This window comes from Phoenix dactylifera, chromosome 16, assembly GCF_009389715.1.
Source record: "Phoenix dactylifera cultivar Barhee BC4 chromosome 16, palm_55x_up_171113_PBpolish2nd_filt_p, whole genome shotgun sequence".
Taxonomy (NCBI): domain Eukaryota; kingdom Viridiplantae; phylum Streptophyta; class Magnoliopsida; order Arecales; family Arecaceae; genus Phoenix; species Phoenix dactylifera.
The window spans coordinates 4,873,487-4,892,759 of record NC_052407.1 but is presented as its reverse complement, the minus strand read 5'-3'; the positions used below and the strand labels follow the sequence as shown (position 1 = coordinate 4,892,759).

At 38.6% G+C, this 19,273-nt stretch overlaps 1 protein-coding gene and 1 long non-coding RNA gene across 2 annotated transcripts; one reads left to right on the top strand and one right to left on the bottom strand.

Annotated features, from left to right (window-relative positions):
* Positions 1-11,817: 11,817 nt before the first annotated feature.
* On the bottom strand, positions 11,818-12,935 carry LOC103713669. The gene is made up of 2 exons (XR_605089.4): positions 12,810-12,935; positions 11,818-12,499 (listed from the first exon to the last, which is right to left on the bottom strand). It is a non-coding gene; the product is annotated as an uncharacterized LOC103713669 (long non-coding RNA).
* Positions 12,936-16,420: 3,485 nt separating this feature from the next.
* Positions 16,421-17,078, top strand: LOC103713667 (pathogenesis-related protein 1-like). The gene has a single exon (XM_008800673.4). It carries the CDS (start codon positions 16,478-16,480, stop codon positions 16,964-16,966), a length of 489 nt encoding a protein of 162 aa, XP_008798895.2. The 5' UTR covers positions 16,421-16,477; the 3' UTR covers positions 16,967-17,078.
* Positions 17,079-19,273: the final 2,195 nt, after the last annotated feature.

Below are 19,273 nucleotides of genomic sequence, written 5' to 3'. Positions count from 1 at the left end.
ATCGATACTACATCTAGGCTTATCAATCATCTTGGATGATACTGTACTCCTCTTCTCCACTGCATCAATAAGATGACTCAATTGCTGAGATAGTTGTGTAGCACCCTCTACCTTCTTGCATTTTTTATTATGCAAAGTAAGGCTAACTCTCTTTTTTCCTCTCTCCTCGATAGCATAAGATGCAAGAGTAGGGTTAACATTAAAATTATCAGTGGGAACGTCAATAATTTTATATGCAATCATATGAGGGTCCTTACCTGAGTCACCTAAGCCCTCAAACGTATAATTATTAACCCCATCCAACCTCTCATACACTCCAATTATGTTTTCAACATCCTCATCTTAGACATTTGTTCTTCTTACAATGCAACAACAAAGACATGAAATATTTTGTCAATCATAAGTCATGATTTCATCCATAATCATAAAGCACCTTGTAAAGCATATCTAAATATGTACAATTTACATACATATAGATTACGTACATATATATAACTTACTTTTTTGTTTTAGTTTGAACTCTTTTTTAACATATGGACCCTTAGAATCCTATATATTCATATATTAGTCATATTACTCCTTGTGGGTGAACCAAGAATCTACACATATAAATAAGATGCTATTGTTTAATTCACAAAACACATGTTACATGTCAATAGCTCTATGACTACGGTCAATAACTAAGATCCAATTTTTTGTTAATCAAGTATGATAATAAACAAAATCTAGCAATGCAGTCCACACATAAACGGAAACAAATAATATCTTGATTCGACATGTATATTAATTGTTTCCTAATAATTGAATAGCTTTACCAGTAAATATTATAGAGCCGATAAAGTAGGACATGGCCATATCCCCTCTCTATCTCTCTGTCTCTCTATTACAGAGTGTAACAGAGAGAGAACTCTCTCTCTGTAACAAGGAGAGATCCTCTCTCTGAAATAGAGAGATTTTTGTTATTATATTTTATTATGGATATTTTGGTCAAAAAAATAGTTTTCTGACGGGGCCTAAAAGTGCTTTTTTGAGAAGCTTCAAAATAGAGCTTCTCCCAAAAATCTGTTTTTAGCTTTCTAAAAAAGCTAACACAGTTTTCCAAATTTTTTACCAAATACATTTTTTTCTATCTAGAAGGGCTTTTGGAGGGCCAGAAAGTGTTTTTTGGCCCTCCAAAAACTCCTCCAAATGGGGCCTTAGGGATTAGAGGATCCCCATCGGATACTATCTGGCAAAAAGACTTCTATTTTTTCCATTCAATTTGGATCTGGTAACGGAGCAAGGGTTCAAGCACGATCTCCTCTGCCCAGCATCATCTCGGGAGCGACCAACGTTGGAGCTATTGCCACCCAAACACAACCACCACCACATCGCTATCTTAGAAACACATTGTGATTTTCAATCGAGCTTCACGATCTAAGCAGTTGATTGTCCGAGCTCTATCTCCAGCAGGTCAGCCAGCTTGGTGCCTTAGTAAGGCCGATTTCCAGTGGCAATAGATTGGCACTAGAGGAAGAGCTGTGATCTCATTACCTGGGATTTTACTAGACGTCAAACAACTTATAGCCATGAAGTCTCAACGAGCATAGGCAACACCCTCAACTGCCCAACAAGATGCACTGTAGAGTTTGATGGCTCTCTACATAGCCCTCGGAGAGCTCCGCCTCCTTTGGAGCTGCAGACAACAGCAGTGGTTACTGTCGAGCAATTTTAGCTTCGCATGAAATATCCTCATTATCTTCATTTGATGGAGCAGCAAAACAGCCACCCAGATTTATTAAGAAAGTAAAAATACAGGGAAGTTATAGGAAGAGGGGGGAGGTGGAAGAATAGAGGTTTGCAGGATCTGGAAACACTAAGATCAGAATAACAAAACAGAGGATCTGAAAACGCTATTGCAAGGCAAAAGTATACCAGTCTCTGAAATTTGGCTGAGTAAACATGAAGATCTAATTTCCTTTTACAGCACTGGATGATGCAATCAAGCGATCTTCATGTCATCTATACGACCTGTTAGTTAATTATTAACATGTTGTTTAAGCACACATTTAATGTTTCGGTCTATAACTCTTGTTACAATTGTTCCCTGAAATGTCTTTGTTGGTGCAAATCTCTGCGAGGAAGCAACTCACCTTGTATTCCTCCACACGGACTTAAAAAAAAGTCTATGGTTGCTAGCCATGCATCAGTGACAAGCTTTGTAATTAAGAGGTTTGCTAGTTCAGCTATTCCTATTGATCTCAGCTGGCCACCTATGACTTGCATCTGGGCTTATGCTATTAATATTTACTAGGTTTCTTGAGTTCTGACGGTACTATGTGTTTATAGATGCTTCAATAATTATGGTGCTAACTTCATGCTGCATTCGATTGTCTCAAATCCTTTCACAGGCACCAGTTCTGGATATTGTAATACAAGTTCGTTTCGTCGGTCACTTCCAATCCTAGAGCAACTTGGGGTCTACAGAACTTACACTAGGTCCCCTTGCGAATCTTCTTTCTATTTGGGAAGTGGAAACTTCACAGCCAATGAATTCTTCACATGGAAGCCGAGCTCTCCATGCAAGTCGAGCCTTATCTGAATCCACTGAAGTTGTTTCAAACCGTCCATTATCACCAAATCTGTCTCTAAAGAAGCCACAGCTGAGTGCAGCATATTCAATTCCACATTGTTTATTTGGAGCTGCTGTAGCATCCTCTATCTTGTTAATTCCTGCTGCTATGAAGTTTAGCCTTTTGTATGTTGTATGAAAGTCAATTTCTGAAGTTGCTTCCGAGAGAGCTTTTTCACAATCTGTTGAAACGAAATAACTGGATCTGTTTGCATATGATAAACCCAGGGAATGGCATTCAGACTGGACTTGTTCATGTTTTATTTGCAAATAACCATCCAGAATAAGTAGGAACCTGCTGCTAAAAATATCATTTTTCTAATTGTTTTTTCACTTTGGCTATTTATGTTTTTCATTGTGTTGAAATTAGATTGCACTCATTTTGTGAAAAACTTTGGCAATGCCAACAAGCGGATCAAAGTTCTGTTGGCTTTGGTCCACCCTTACCTTTTGCAGTTTTTCCCTCTCTAGATATGTATTCAGGTGCGGGGTTTGTGGGATGCAGGATATAAAAGTTACCTTGGCCCCAAGAATGGTCCACTAAACACTTGCTTGGTTTCCTACAGAGAGAAATGATCTGCTGGAATGCATTTCCATGACTTGAATTTTGAATTGAACATTTTGCTCGGAATTTTGAATTGAACACTCTTCTGGGGAAACTTTCCTGTGAAAACATGTTCATACTTCAGGAAGTCTGGTGAAATGGAAGCTTTCACTGCGTAAAATGGTTCTAGAAGAAACAATCGAGGCATCTGGTCATGAGAGAGAACTATGAGATAAGTGCTTTGTTCTTCCAGTATGACTGGGAAGTTGTTTTTGAGAATAACTAGTTTATATCCACAAACACTGCACTTTCATACTGCCATTTCTTTTAAATGCATGCTTATTTCTTTGAAATTTTGTGAAATGAATAATTGTTTTATTGGCTTTTTTTTTTTTTTTTTTTTTTTCTAGAGTCAGTGTTTCTTGTAAGCATGAATTTATAGCTTGGTGTCACCGAAAAGAGAATCCATCTATTGGTTCTCCATATTGCAATGCATCCATCCACTTTGCAAAAATTTCTTAGCAGCTAATGTCACGCCGTATACTTATAGGAAACTGTTCCCACAAGCATGCAAGGCATCCCAACATGATATCATAAATATGCAGCGGAACAATTTAATTAATAATAATCAAACTTTATTTAATTAACCAACTCAACTTACAATGTCTCACAATTCTAATATTAGTCTAAGGTAAAACATCAATTTAATAAACTCTAATATAAGATAACTTGTGCTATAGTTTTTTTAGTTACTCTCTCATATTAAAAATTTCGATAGGTTAGTTCTCTAAATTTGTAAAAAACAAAAGAAATCGTATAATGAGCTAGACAACCCAATAAGTAATGATCACTTTAGCTAAATAAATCAGGCAATCAGATAGATAATAATTTGCAAAAAATAAGCATTATGCAATACCAATATACGAATCATATTTTTCTTAAAATTTTAAAATATGTTCATGATTTCAAATTCTTCCAAATATTCATTTCATCTTATCGATCCTAAGTTATGACCACATTATTTTGTGGCAGGGTCATAACACGGACTAATCATCTTGAGATGAGCTATGCATCATCTTGCAACAAAGTCTTTCAGGACTGCTGATCTGCTGGCGATATGTCATTAATCATCCTGAACCCAACCTTTAGGACAAATCATATGCTAACATATTAGCCTCCATTGACGGAGTCCTCAACATAGCTAGGTCGAAATGCAAATAGTTCTACGTTTCATATTACAGTTCTAAAATCATGTGATGTAGAAATAAATCAATGATGTCCATTATAAGATTATATATCATTATAATATTTCAAAATAATATATTATATTGTAATATACTATCCATCAAATTCATGCATCATGAACAATACCATTCAAAGTTATGAATATAAAATAATTTAATGATTGCCGGTAAATTTAGAAAAATAAAATATTACTTATCTTGCAAACACAATCCAACTAATATATCCATTTAATTGCAAAAATTCTTTTGCGAGCCTAACATCCATAAATTATATTTTTTTCTTAGAATTTCATCATAATATATAAATAATACTTAAACTTTAACACCTTTACACAATTGACCAAGCGAGAGTGCCCGACACCCCAATTGGCCTAATCAAAGTGAAATTCATCGAATTATACTCGAACTAGGGCACATATGGTTCGACAAAGATCGGGACGATCAAATCTAATAGTGTTTGACAGAGGCAAGGGTAGGAGATAACACGCTGTCCGATGATCCTAGATCAGGACTCTCACCTAGGTCAATCCAGAATCACACAGAGAGGTACTATTCTAGATCCAACGCCTCTAGAGAGAGAAAGTTTAGTAGAGAGAATCAAGAGAGAGAAATTATGGCGAAGAGAGAGAAAGAGAGAGAACAAGCTTCTCTCTCTAACCAAAGAAGAGGAAGGAAGAAGGCCGCTGCAAGTGGTGCCTTAGGTCAGGAACTCACTACTAGCCAATAGGCGGCCGGTCATCGGCGGTGATTGGCGGCCGACAGTGCCAAAACCAACAAAATAGGAAAATCATTTGTTTTTTTGCCGTTGGCCGCTCATTAGCGGCCATTGCTTTACCGAGAAGGGTGTGTGAGAGGCCGGGGCAGTCAATCAAGGTTTGACATTAAGAGGCAGTGACGTCGATGGCCGGAAAAAAAACAGGCGGTTTTCACAAAAAACAGAGCATCCAATTCTTCACAAAAATCTATCGATCATCAGCCAGATTCAATCATTTAAGGGGTTCGAAAGAAATAGGAGAGGGGTAAATCAAAGGGGTCGGTTCTTTACTTGGTTTTCGGCGACATTGGTCGTCACAATAGTGCAAAAAGGCAGTCGACATTCGGAGGAAAAAAAGAATAAAGATTCCGGCGACGGCTCTGATCGAGGAACCTAGCCTCTCTGGTGAGATAAAAGAAAGGATTAGAGGGCTCTAAATGCGGTCGATGAAGACTGAAATCCAGCTCTTGGTCGGGTTCCTTCTGATGAGGTTGGGAGGAAGAAGACTCTCATCACACATGTTGAGCACACATGCGACCCCTTTTTTTTGGGCCAAAGTATACTTCTAGGCTGGTCAAATGGACCTTGCCCACTTCGTAATCAAGCTCTAAAAGGGCTTGGATTTTACAGCTAATCTGATGTCATTATTCAAGAAGAAACCCTTGAGACCTAGTCCATAGGCCTCCTAAGCTAACAATAAACCTGGTCCAATGACCGGCTTGGCTTGCAGCTTGGTGCCGGGGCATGGCCCATAACAGCTCATTCCTAAAGGGCAGAGTCCCCATTCAAGATGGAGATGGAGCCTCTGGCTCGCTCACTCGCTTCTCAGTTTTGTTTTGAAATTTTTGTCTCTGTTCTTCCTCCTTTTCGAGCGTTGCTTGGCCGCCGACATTGCTGTCGTCGATCGATGGCCTTCTAGTCGTGGAAGACCGACACCACCGGTCCTCCATCACTTCTTTTCCTCTCTCCTTTCTTCTTGTATGCTGTCACCTCAGTTGATGGTGGCGTCGATCTCCCCTCCTTGCCGGCCTCCTTCCCACTGAATAAAGAGGGCCTTCAAGAGGGAGGCCGATCTTGATCGCAGGCTCGAGGAGATGGACCGCCACCTTGAAACCTTGAGGCAACACCATGCCGAGCTCGGGAATGATGTTGAGTTCACTATCAAGCCCTTATTCTCGTTGAGGATCATCGAGGAGTCTCTTTCTTGTCGGTTCAAGATGCTGTAGTTGGAGACCTATGACTAGACTACCAACCTCTTGGATCATTTAGAGAGATTCAAAGCTCTCATGGGTCACCAATTTAGTCCAATACAGATCTTTCTTAGCTATTGTTTGGAAGGAAGCCCGGTTATGATATATCGGGCTCCAGCCAAACTTCGTCCATTCTTTAGAGTAGTTCAGTCAGACGTTTGCACCCTCTTCACCGTCAAAGAACGAGAGGATCTCTCAGAGGCTACAGTTTCAACGTGGAGGGGGGGGGGGGGGGGGGGGGGTGGTGATAATGAGAACGAGAGAGGCCGGAAAGCGAAGATAGAGAGAGAAGGAGAAGGAAAATAATGGACTCTCTCCTTCTCACGGACGCTCTTCTCCCCTCTTCCTTCTTGGGTTCGGTCCCCTCCCTTCCCCTCGGCCTCCGACGAATTGTTCCGGCCCCTCGCCCCGCCGTCTCACGGCGAACCCTCAGATTACGTTTCGCAGCTTCCGGCAGGCCGTCCTCCTTGGCCACGAACGGAGCCTTTGATGACCAATTCCATGTCGGTGAGTGGCCTCTGTTCCCTTTTACATGACCTCTTATTCCCTTTTATCTGTCCCATATTTCAATTTATGCCGTAGTGATAAATTTTCGTTTTTCTTTTTGATTTTATCTTTCTGGAATATTGGTTGTTGAACATTGGAATGATGCCTTTTGGACCGCCTTTGTTTAGTGGTTAATGTAACTTTATGAAAAAAATTGTTCTTTAGTATGATCTTGTGGTTTGGATGATAGCACTATATATGGAGAATGTAACTATCCATCACAGCTTTCTGTGATCAGCCTTTTTAGAGCAACGTATCATTCATAAAGTTTTGTTAATCTTTAATGACTAGCTAGAAACGTAACTTTAACCTTTTAAATTAACACAATACTTGGCCCGGGGAACTGTCCTTTTACTGTAACATAATTTAGGGTCATGTAGTTAGGTAATCTGTGTACAGCTATTACACTTCAAGGAGCACGTCTTGGTGAATAATATGCTAAACAACAGCATACTGGTGATGTTGAAATAATCGAGATTGTCAATGAGTTGAAAGTGGTATGCAGTATTAGGTGCATCGTTAACCTCTAAATCCTCGGATGATGCACAGGGGATCTATCAAGTGGGATATGATATTAGATTGGTGGAATTCTAGTTTGCAGACAGGCAGCAAGTATGTATGTGAAAGGATTGCAAGTAAATATATAGGCTTAGAGAATTGCAATGACCAACGTCATCATCTCTAATTGTGTTCATCAATTATTATATTATCTATGTAAAGAAGGCATAACTGTGAATAATGGTGGGGATGTACCTGACTTTATCATACTTTGCAGGAAATTAATTGATAATGTTGCTTGCTTCATTGATTTAACTTCTTAAGATGGGGACTGATGCAGAGAGAAGCGTGGGAAACAGATTAACAAGCGCCGAATCTGGGACAGAGTTCAGAAGAAAAGGAGATGCTGAAAATCACAAGCAAAACTCTGCTTGCTGAACCCGAAACAGAGCATGAAGCAGAGATGATGATGTTCAGAAAAACAGAACAAAGTTTTCTCTGGGTTTTCTTTTTCATTCCCTGGCGGCTGGAAAAACAAAACGATGAGCAGAAGCAAACACCCCTCAAACGATGCCTTATATAGGAGCGCATGAACACCCTAACAGAAGAAAAACAGTGGGACCCCAAACAGAAATCAATCCTAAATCAACATGGACTCCCTAATCCCAACTTAACTCGGAACCAAACATGAACTAATTTCAGCAATAAACAAAGACTCTAAACTGGCTTGATTAAACCAAAATCCAGAAGCAAACTAATCTGATTTGACTCTCCTTAAGCGTGGGATTGATCTCTCCTTGAATGGGATTGATCCAAACACCCCACGGAGAAGAGGCTTCAAATCTTCACGGCCGCAATTTCTTCACGGCTGCAATTTCTTCTCCCTGTTCCCCTGTTCCATGGCCCTGTTCCATGGAAGGGGACAAGGTGAGGAAGGCAAAGGTCGCCTATTGTGATCCACAAGTAAATTACACGAAGGGAAACGTTTTTATAACATGATTATATGGGTTTGCTAGCAAACCACCATGCAGTTGGTAATAGAATGCTTACTGTTTCCAGTAAGTGACCAAAGGTAAGTTTTCAGCATGATATGCGCCTTGCTCCTTGATTAAACTTTACACTGGTAATGCTGTGATGCTCAGTCTAGCTTAATGAGTGATTCTTGATCATGCATACATAATTACATGGTATGAGAACCTTACTGGTTGGGGAAGAGATCATAGTCAAGGAAGGCGCTGTTGCCAACGGCTAAATGCAGTCATGCGAGGAGGGTGGGGGTTTGCATTTACTAGGGGATAGAAGAAAAGGCGCTTAAAGAAATTTGTGCCATTAGATATTCGTGTTCAGTGCACGGGTGGATCATAGGATCAATATTTATTCTGTTCCCTAAGAAGATACATAGCCTAACAGCTTCATTTCAAAGGATGGTATTTATTTCTACTTTGTTTGTGAATGTTGTATATAAATAGGATTCAATATCCATCATCGGCAACTGAATGAAGACTGTAGCATCTGGTTACTCCTCTATATCTCTACATATCTGATTATGAATCTTTGATGGTACCCATATTTTTATCTTTCTTGATCTCATGGGCCGCACCTACATCCGTTGTGTGCGAGAGCCGTTGTACCAAAAAAAAATAGTACTCGGTGCCTAGTGCAGAAAATTTGCTCAGAGTCTCTTTCTTTGGGGACCAAAGCTGACTTTTTTTCTTTATCATTTTCCTTCATGATTTTATCATAGTTGCAACAGTGGGGAATGAATGCGACAAACAAGCAGAAAATGGTGCTAAAAAAAACAAAAAAAGGTGCAATGCAGAAAACAGGAAACAATCAGTATATAAAAAAATATAAAAATATATATATGAGAAGAAAACAGAGAAACCAAGGGAAAACCATCGAGAAATTTGTCATTTCGGAGCCCTATTTTATTAATTTTCACACATTTCATCTCTTTCATAAAATAGAAAGTTAAATCTACATGGCAGAGAGCTCTTCTTGTCATCATGTCTTTCAAAAGAGGACAAATGCCAATCCAACACATAACTCACAAAAAAAAAAAATACAACAAAGATATTGTGATCTTCTTATGGCTCACTTTTTTAATGGCATCAAACAAAATGCTGTAGCAGGGGGCTTTGGTGAAGTTATATATCAGGTAAGTAATGTTTTTCTTCAAAGAACCTTTCCCAACTTGGTTTCCTGAGAAACTCCCATTGGATTGGAAAACCTGTTTCTTGGCCTCTCTGGATTTTACTAAATGGCCTTCATTTTTCAAGTTGAATCCATGCATAACATGGGGTGGTGTTTTGATATTCTTGGTTTGTTGGTTTATAGCAAAGTGATGGCGTTTATACAGTTGGGGATTTTATGGCTGAAAAGGAAGATCTACAAGTTGTGAAGCCCACAACATCGGTTGACGAAGGTACCAAATTATATGTTACTTTGCATATTTGTAATTTTGATTAGTTTCTTACAATGCAGATTCATCATGACGCCAACAGCAACTCGAGATGCTAGTGGAGCATAGGATCACTGGCTTTCCTGTTATTGATGATGACTGGACATTGGTGTGTACTTTTTTCTTTTATTTCTTTCTATGGAGTTTTTTTTTTCTTGGCTGCTTAAACATAGATCTTAGTAACTTTTTCTGTTGCGAGCGATCTTGTATTGGAACTTTGTCATCATTTAACAGTTTTATTTTCTATATACTTTATAATTAACATGGTTATTGTGGTTATAAATACTATAGTTATACAGGCATAAGAACTTTTTGTTTGATTTTTTAAATCACTCTATCTCTCTTACCTGCGGTATTCAATGAACTAACTATATCATGAATATGAGAAACTAAGAATTTGGTGATATAAATGAACTATATCATTAGAGTATACAGAACTAAACAGTTTCACTGTTTCTTTTTATGTTAAGCTTGAGGAGAAATAAGGCAACCAGGTTGTAATTAATGGAACTAGATCTTGTTACATGCATAGCATGTGGTGGTAAGTTTTCCCCTTGAATATTGATGGAAGGTTGGTGCACTGCCAAGGCCCGGTGTTTTTTTTTCCTTTTTGGTTGGGGGTGTGGGGTGGTATTTATGGGGATGAACAACGACTGATGGGAGTGGCACCTAATTATCTTCCCCTTTTGTTTATAATTCTTTTATTGATCATATCGTGGCTTTTGCTTTCATAATACTAATCCTCCACTTTTTTTTTTTTTTTTTTTTGTGGGATTCTCAACCAAAGCACTAATCCCAAAATATAGAGTGATTCCAGTTCTCCCCGAACATTTGTTCATGAGACACTTGAGATGGTTGAACGTCCAAATGGATGCACGTTTGAGTTTTAATTATATATGGTATTAGGTGGATGGCCCTAGAAAATGAAGCCAGTTGCTCTGTAAAAATATGAACAAAATTTGCAGGTTTCATTGAGATTACGAGCATGACAATACGAACGGCATACAGCTCAAGAATGAGAATGAGGTCCTCCTTCAGTGGAGCTACTTTGATGGATACGCCAACAACTTGTACCATCGAGCCGAGACTAGTCAGGAGCAGCCTACTCTCAAGCTATAGATCGACACCAGCCATTTGCGGAGGTTATTAACACCATCTTGGATGGACTGATAGCTGGCGGAATAAGCTTGTTTGCATGAAGGACCTATGCTTGGGAAGCCCAGACAGGAAGCCTAACACCGAAGAGGTAGAGGATGGATAAGATCATCTCCTTCTCGGACTTCGATGCAGAAGGCGTGCAGACTCCTCATAATGATGCTATTGTAGTTTCTCTAATTATTGCTAAATTTGATGTAAAAAGAATTTTAGTAGATAATGAAAGCTCAATAGATGTCTTATTTTACAAAGTTTTTTGTAGAATGAATTACCGGTTGATTAGCTAAGGAAGATGGAAAGCGAGAGAAAGGGGAAGGGAAGGGTGGAGCTCGCCAGCTTGGATTGGTGGGCGGGGAGGAAAGGGAAGGAATGAAGAAAATTGGAAACAGGAGGTATGGCGTTGGCTGGCTTCCATGGCTGGCAGGGAAGAAGAAAAAAAAAGAAAGGAAGAGGATGAGAAGGAAAGAAGAGGGAGGGAAGGAGGAGGTATAGAGGAAGGGGCGCGTCTCACAAATGCTATTGAATTTTGGAGTACATCTGTAGTATATCTTGTAATATATCTTGCAGTCAAGGCAATCCTACAAGCATTCAAAAGTGCTTCAGGTCTGAAAGTCAATTTCCACAAGAGCCAAGTTATTTGCCCTGATGAATTGCTAGAAATTAGGGTACTCTTCCTCTTACTTATCTCGGATTGCCTCTGATAAAATATCCCAAAACAGTGTTGGATGCCTTTATTGGCTAAGTGGGCATAGAAATTACTAGCCAACTCTGGTACACTATGGTAGAACCAAATTAGAAGTGCTTACTACTCTAGAAAGAGATTTGGAATGAGAGTGAAGAAATGTCTAGTCAACCTATTGCCAATCTGGAAAAACGTAAGTAAGGAACTTGATCCTTTTTGGAATTGGACAGAACATCAATTTTGGGAGGATACCTGGGTTGGTTTGGACCATTTTCTCTTTTGTTTCCTAACTTATTCTCGAGAGCTGTGAAAGAGAATGTTTCAGTAGCATCCCAATGGAACTAGAGATCTCTTCATTAGAAAATTAAGCTCCAAGGACCACTCATCCAACAATAAACCATGCAATTGGAAAGTTTGATGGATCTACTCTCCCCTATTGACAAACTCTCAAGGATAGCCAAAATTCTAGTGTGGAAGCTCAACCTGTGATAACCGCCACGTTTTTAGGAGAAACGGGGGGAGAGGCCATTACCCCATCAATAGGCATCCGTAACCGCCTGATGGATGGCGGTTACAACTGTTCGTCTCCCCCAGCGATACAAGAAGCCCCGATTGGCGAGGCATTTCACCATCATCTTTCCTCTCCTCCACTGTCTCTCTGTCACACATTCCTCCCCAGTTGTCAGGACTTGGTATTAGGCCTGCGCCGCCGGAGCAAAAAGCCACATCGCCGAAGTAGGAGAAGAACGACCTCCTTCAAAGCAGGTAAAGCCCTTCCTCCTCATAATTTATTCTTTGTAGATCTAGCTTAGAGATTAAATCAAAATGGAAAGGAAGAAAATGAAGAAGAAAAGGGAGAAAAAAAGGGGGAGGCAAGCGTCGGCCACGAGCTGCGTCAGATGCAGGCCGTCGGCCACGAGCACAAGCTGTTCTGATCTCCCTTCCGCGGGAGAAGAAAGAAGGGGAGGAAGAAAAAGAGAAAAGGAGAGGAAGAAGAAGGGAATCGGGAAGGAAAAGAAGAAGAGAGAAAGAGGAAGAATAGAAAGAAGAAAAAAAATATTTACTGGTGGTTGATCTGTAGCCGTGGGTACCGCAGGCTGGCCGCCGGGCGTCTTTGACCGCTGCTCGTTCCTCCCGAGCCTCCCAAGCCGCTCTCCCTTTGCAGGAAATAATGAGGGAAGGAAAAAAATGAATGAAGAAGAGGGGAGGCTTTGGGAAGTAAGAAGAAAGGAAGCAGGGAGAAAAATAAGAAAGAAAAAGAAAAAGAAAAAAAAGGAAAAAGAGAAAGAAGAAAAGAAAAAGAAAAATAAGAAAAAGAAAAAGAAGAAAAGAAAAGAAAAATGCATAAATAAATAGTAAATAAATAAATAATGAATTAAGATAATAAATAAGTATAACTGAAATAAAATAATAATTAGCTCTATAACTGGACTTGGGCTGAGTCAAAGAAAAAACATATTTAGGCTACGGGCCTGATTGTAAACCTATTATTTAAGTTACTGGGCCTAAATAGAAACAAGCCCAATAAGTGAATCAGGCCAAGGGCTTGTTCTAGAAATAAATTAAGTTCCTGGTCTGAATACAAATGGACTCAGTAACTGAATTAGACCAGGGGCCTGATCCAGAATTGAATAAACTTTGGGCCTGAATGTAAATGAGCCTAGACCTAAACCAGAAATTTGGGTCAGATCTGAACTAGAAATTTAGTTAAACCTAAATCAGAAATTTGATTAGACTTGAACCAAAAAATTTGGGTCAGACCTGAAACAGAAAATTGGTTAGACCTGAATGAGGAATTTGACTAAACTTGAACCAGAAATTGAAATCGAATCAGGTTAGGAACCCGGAAATGAAATTAAGTCCTATGGATGGGTTGTAAATGGGTTAATTAAGAAAAGAGTATAAATAAATAGAAGTTGAACATACAAGTAACATGTAATTTGATGATATTGCTAGGTATTGGAAAATTGCCATCTAAACCTAGAATTTGGTGAGCAAATTTCTGTAAGTAACCATGGCACAATCTTGTTGATTTCAAATTACTGTTTAATTATAAGTATAAAATTATGAAATTGTATTTGATATGATGTAGTTTCTCAAAATTAGGATCAAGCATATGACTGCGTGTAATTTATGAATTTGATCAAATTGCATTCTTTCATGAATATATGATTGAGTATGAATTATGGCTATGATAAATTGTATGGAAATGATATTTGTGGCATAATCATGAATTTTATGCATAACGATGCCATTTATCATTTTTCAACTTATTTATGAAGGTATAATTTATGAAAAAAATGATTTATGAACTCTTAGATAGCTATGCCCGTCTTTAGAAATAGAGGCCAAACGACACCCTGGAGCTAGCATCCAATGAATATGACCCTCTGCTAACGGGTTAAAGTTGGTATCGAAAATGAATGAGTTATGAAACTTGTCGACTACGATTAAGAGGCCCTGTCACGGGATTATAGTGACCATATCCGCACATTCGTCTGAGAGCATGGTTTATAAAGTATGGATAAATGGTAACATTTTCATATGACTTGCATTATCATTATAAGTATAAACTTTCATGGATGGAGCATGCATTACTTTATAACCTGATTTGCGTATATAATCTATAAAATGATTTATTTTGCTATAATTGTTAGTTTCTTAAATACTGCATTGGCATAATTATGCTTGATCTAATAAGAAAGTATTTGGTTAGTTACTGAGTCATATAGCTCGTCTTTTTATTTATCTTTTTATTAAAGATGACTAAGACCACTAGAAGCAGGAAGCTTGATGTTAGGATTGGGGTAATTGAAATTGATATGTGATATTCAAATTTTAGAAGCTCTGTGCTGCTCCATGTTGAAGAAACATGAATGAAATTTTATAAATAAGATTTGTTCACTATTGATATGAATTCTAGAGCGGCTTCATGATATTGTGAGCAAAAGTTTGCAATAGCACGACCGTGTCATGGTTTGGATTTAGGGCACGACATTCAAATCCCAGATTCGAGGCGTGACACAACCTATCTAGCTCCTTGCAATGGAAATATACAAGTTCATTGATAGGAGTAGCTTGCTTTGCCCTTACTACAAGGTTATTTGGAAAGCAAGGGCATTGGAGAAGGTGAGAGTACATATGTGGCTCATCTTGAAGAATAAGCTCGACAAGGGAGAGGAGCAAGCAAAAAAAAGATGACCGATCAGTGGGAGTTGCCAACTATGTGGTTGTAATGTTGAATCTATTTCTCACCTATTTTTCAGATGCAGCTTTGTTAAATCTATTCAGCACACCTTGTAGACTTGCTTGAACATTTGCCGATGGCCAGCTAATCTGCTTGCCCTTTAGACTCATTGGAGATGTAAAAAAAATTAGCCACTAGTTAGAAAAGTTTGGGATCAGTCATTAATGGCTATGTTTTGGCACATTTGGTAAGAGAGGGAAGGTAGGATCTTCCTGTAAAGGAAAAGGTCTATTTACGCAGCTCGTCAAAAGATTCTTCCCACTTTTCGACTATGGGAGCAGCCGGATATCAAAAAGATTGTTCAAAGGCATAGTAAGATTTGGAGTTCCTTGTCATCCTTAATTTCTCCACAAACCCTTTAGATCATATGCTCCATGCCTCTTCTTCTTTTTATGCTGAGGTTCGTCTGGTTGGAATATATCAAATTAGGAATAATTTGACAGTTGCTGAAAATTATTTATCTAAAAAATAGTTGTAAGAAAAAATAAATTCTACCTCATTTGATTGGCGAAAAGATTACTCTAGAAAATAGTATTGAAAAAAATTATTATATTTGGTTGAAGGTAATCTTATATGGAAATATTGTCAAATTTTCAATAATGCTTTTGAATAAATAATTTAAATAATAATTTTTTTTCTCAGTCTATTTGTTAGCTATTTATGGCCTACTTTTATAAACGCCGTCAATATTGGCTGTTTCGAATATTCAAATAAATTTATATAAGTTAATAAATATTTTAAATTAGTTATATATATATTAGAAAATATTTTTCTTATTATAAATAAATTTAGTATATTTTGGTTTTAAATATATATAATTATTAATAAATCCTATGTTAGATCTATTGATAATCAATAAATATTTGTTAATTATTTTGTTAATATTTATTAATAAATATATTAATATGATAAATATATTATTTTTTTAAATATTAGTAATCAATATATTTATAATATATTAACATAATATTGATATAATCTATATTAATATAATTAGTATTAATTATATAATATTAATATAATACTTTTATATTACTTTTACTTGGTAATTCAGCGTAGAAAAATAAATGCCATCTTTCTTTGGTATTTGTTTTATCTTCTTCGTCTGAAAAATAAATATGGGACCCATCATTTATTTTACTATTTTTCTCGTCTATTTATTTTTCCATGCCTGATTAGCGCCACCCAACGTGGCGTTGAATGTGTCTTGAGGCATCCTTTACTTTTCTTTCCTTCCTTTTTTTAGTCGCATATCTTTCTCCAATTCAATAAATTGGTGGATTCCCCACCCAACCAAAAGAAAAAAGAGAATGCGGGAAGAACTAAAGAAGTTGGCGAAAATCAGTTACCTTAATTCCCGTATCAGGCTAATACGGGGGCAACACTTGCAGCTAGCTATAAATACCCCATTCACATGGCTCTTTCCCACCAAAGACTCGATCCGATTTCCGGAGAATTTCGAGTGTGAGAGCGAAGGAAGGCGCAATGGGGATGTCGAGCATAGCCTTATTTATGATCTCGGCCATGGCTCTTGCCATTGTCCCTATCAGCCATGCCCAGAACTCCCCACAAGACTTCATCAATCCCCACAACGCTGCCCGTGCTGCTGTTGGCGTCGGGCCGGTGTCATGGAACGCTACCGTCGCGGCCTATGCGCAGGACTACGCCAACAAGAGAAAAGCCGACTGCGAGCTCGTCCACTCCAATGGCCCCTACGGCGAGAACATCTTCTGGGGCGGCGGCCCAGGATGGACGGCGGCCGACGCCGTGAACGACTGGGTTTCGGAGAAGCAATACTATGACTACGCAAGCAACAGTTGTGCCCCATCGCAGGTCTGTGGGCACTACACTCAGGTAGTGTGGGCCAAATCGGTTTACATTGGTTGCGCTCGCGTGACATGCGATAATGGCGATACCTTCATCACATGCAACTATGATCCCCCCGGCAACTACGTGGGGGAGCGCCCCTATTAGTCTTAAACTTGCGCTGAATTGTTAGTAAGATGAAGGCTTGTGTTTTCTAAGCTCTGAAGTCTGCCGAACTTAAACATTCAGGGTTAATAAAAAGAGGCTTGTGTTTCATTAAGCTTTTCTTTCTGTTCAAGGGTTCATGCTTTCCCTTCTTCTTCTTCTTCTCCTCCTTCTGTTCTCATGTAATCTAGTCAGTCAGTGACTTTATTAGCTTAGGCACTCGTCCTTTTTGTATTGCTTTTCCGTCGCCTAGACAACTCCAGGGGGGCTGTGGTGATGGTGTGTTCCCTTGTACTAACAAGCCGTTGCCCCTATATATCCGTACGTGTTAAACTTGAGATGAATTGTTAGTAAGATGAAGGCTTGTGTTTTCTAAGCTCTGAAGTCTGCCGAATTTAACATTCAGACTTAATAAAAAGAGGCTTGTGTTTTATTAGGCTTTTTCTTCTGTTCAAGGGTTCATGCTTTTCCTTCTTCTTCTTCTCCTCCTTCTGATCTCATGTAATCTTAGTCAGTCCGTGACTTTATTGTCTTACGCACTCGTCCTTTTTGTATTGCTTTTCCGTCGCCTAGACAACTCCAGTGGGGCTGTGGTGATGGTGTGGCCCCTTATACTAACAAGCCGTTAATTTTGGAGCCTCACTGCTGGCCCGCCAATCTCTCTCCTCTAATCCCGCCGGAATTAGCGTCAACGTGTAATGGAGTCAAATGTCGTCTATTTGATTTTTAATTAATGGTCATCATTTTGCTTCTTGTGTTGTTATGACAGCTATAATTTTTATTTTTCATATTAGTAATTAGTAAAGTAATATATGCTAATTTGAGGAATGATTGTGAGCAGAAATTTTCGAGCAACTATATAAGGCACTATGTGCTTGCATGACACAAAATAGTAAGACAACTATTATATATGTGGGAGGACCCAAAATTATTTTCCGACTAGATTTTTTACATGAGGTTCTAAATTATGACAATATAATTCTTGGTTACATGATTAGCAATTAGTGTTATAAGTCAATAACAACTGAATAAAATAATGTAAATAATAGAACATAAAACTGGCACAGTATATATTAAGATTTAATATGATTTATCCAAAATCTAGAATGTAAAAAGATAAATACAAGAAGAGATATTTCTCAGAAATCAAATAAAGAAGCACGTCACCGAGAGACCGCCAAGATGGGGAGACCCAAAAACATAATTTTCTTTCCTCCTCTAACTTTTCTCCCTATTTCTCTGTAGCCCTCTTTTTCTTGTTCTTTTATCTCCATCATTGCTTACAGCCAAGTCATGGAACTCTTTCTTCACCCAGCTTTTACCACATGCCTCACCTCCCTCTTTTATAACAACAGAACTCTCCTATTCTTAATAGAAGTCTAAGAGAGCATCATCTCTTTTCAATGTAGGGTCTAAGGAATAGTGTCCTAAGCAGACTGTTCTGTTTCTTTTTCATGGTAAAAAGAAGCCAAAGACCCAACATTCTCCGCGTTAGCTTCAACTTCTAGGACAACATCTAGTTCAACTCCTAGCTCGTGATGGGCCCGGGAAATGCTCAAATTCACTCATATTGCCACTTGCAATTTTCTTCCGGAAACTCCTCGAGGAAAATCCGTTTGCAACTGTGGCAAAAATGATCCTACACGGCCGCTTGTCTCCGATTGCACCATCCGAAGCAGCATGTCTCGATCTCGTTATGCATACCATCGAACTCAACATATAACCATATGTTCATCTGCCATACTTCTCCTCCTTCATTAGTACCATGATGCCATATGCCACCTTCAGAACTATACCTCATGCTGAACATGCACATATAACCTTCGGGGTCCAGTATACTAAGCGAAATCAAACTCTTGGACATTTTTGGGATATTCAACACCCTTCTTGGTGTATAAACTGCTCCATTAAACATCTAGATCTTCATTGTCGCTACACCACCAATCTCAAAAACTAAACCATTAGCCAATTTAATAGTGCCTTCCTACCCCCGAGAGTAAACATGGTAAGAACTACCAGAATCCAAAATTCAAGCACCATTAGAAGTATCCATAACTTTGAAGATTGTAAAATCCTCTCCGACATCAGTTCATCAGTATGTTAACACGCTACTACCATAATCAAAGAACTACCATCATTCTTCTACTTTTGGGTACACTATGAACAGACTCATTTACCATGCTTCTAACATTGATAGTGAAGAAGGTACCATGAAAACAGAGGAAGAATGATAGAGAAGAAAGTTGTATATTTTTCCACATAAGATGACTCTAAGACGATAGCTTTATATAGAGCTATGTCTAAGAGATT

Bases quoted from the DNA above. Each gene is read 5' to 3' on its own strand.
- LOC103713667 (XM_008800673.4), top strand. From the start codon at position 16,478: ATGGGGATGTCGAGCATAGCCTTATTTATGATCTCGGCCATGGCTCTT.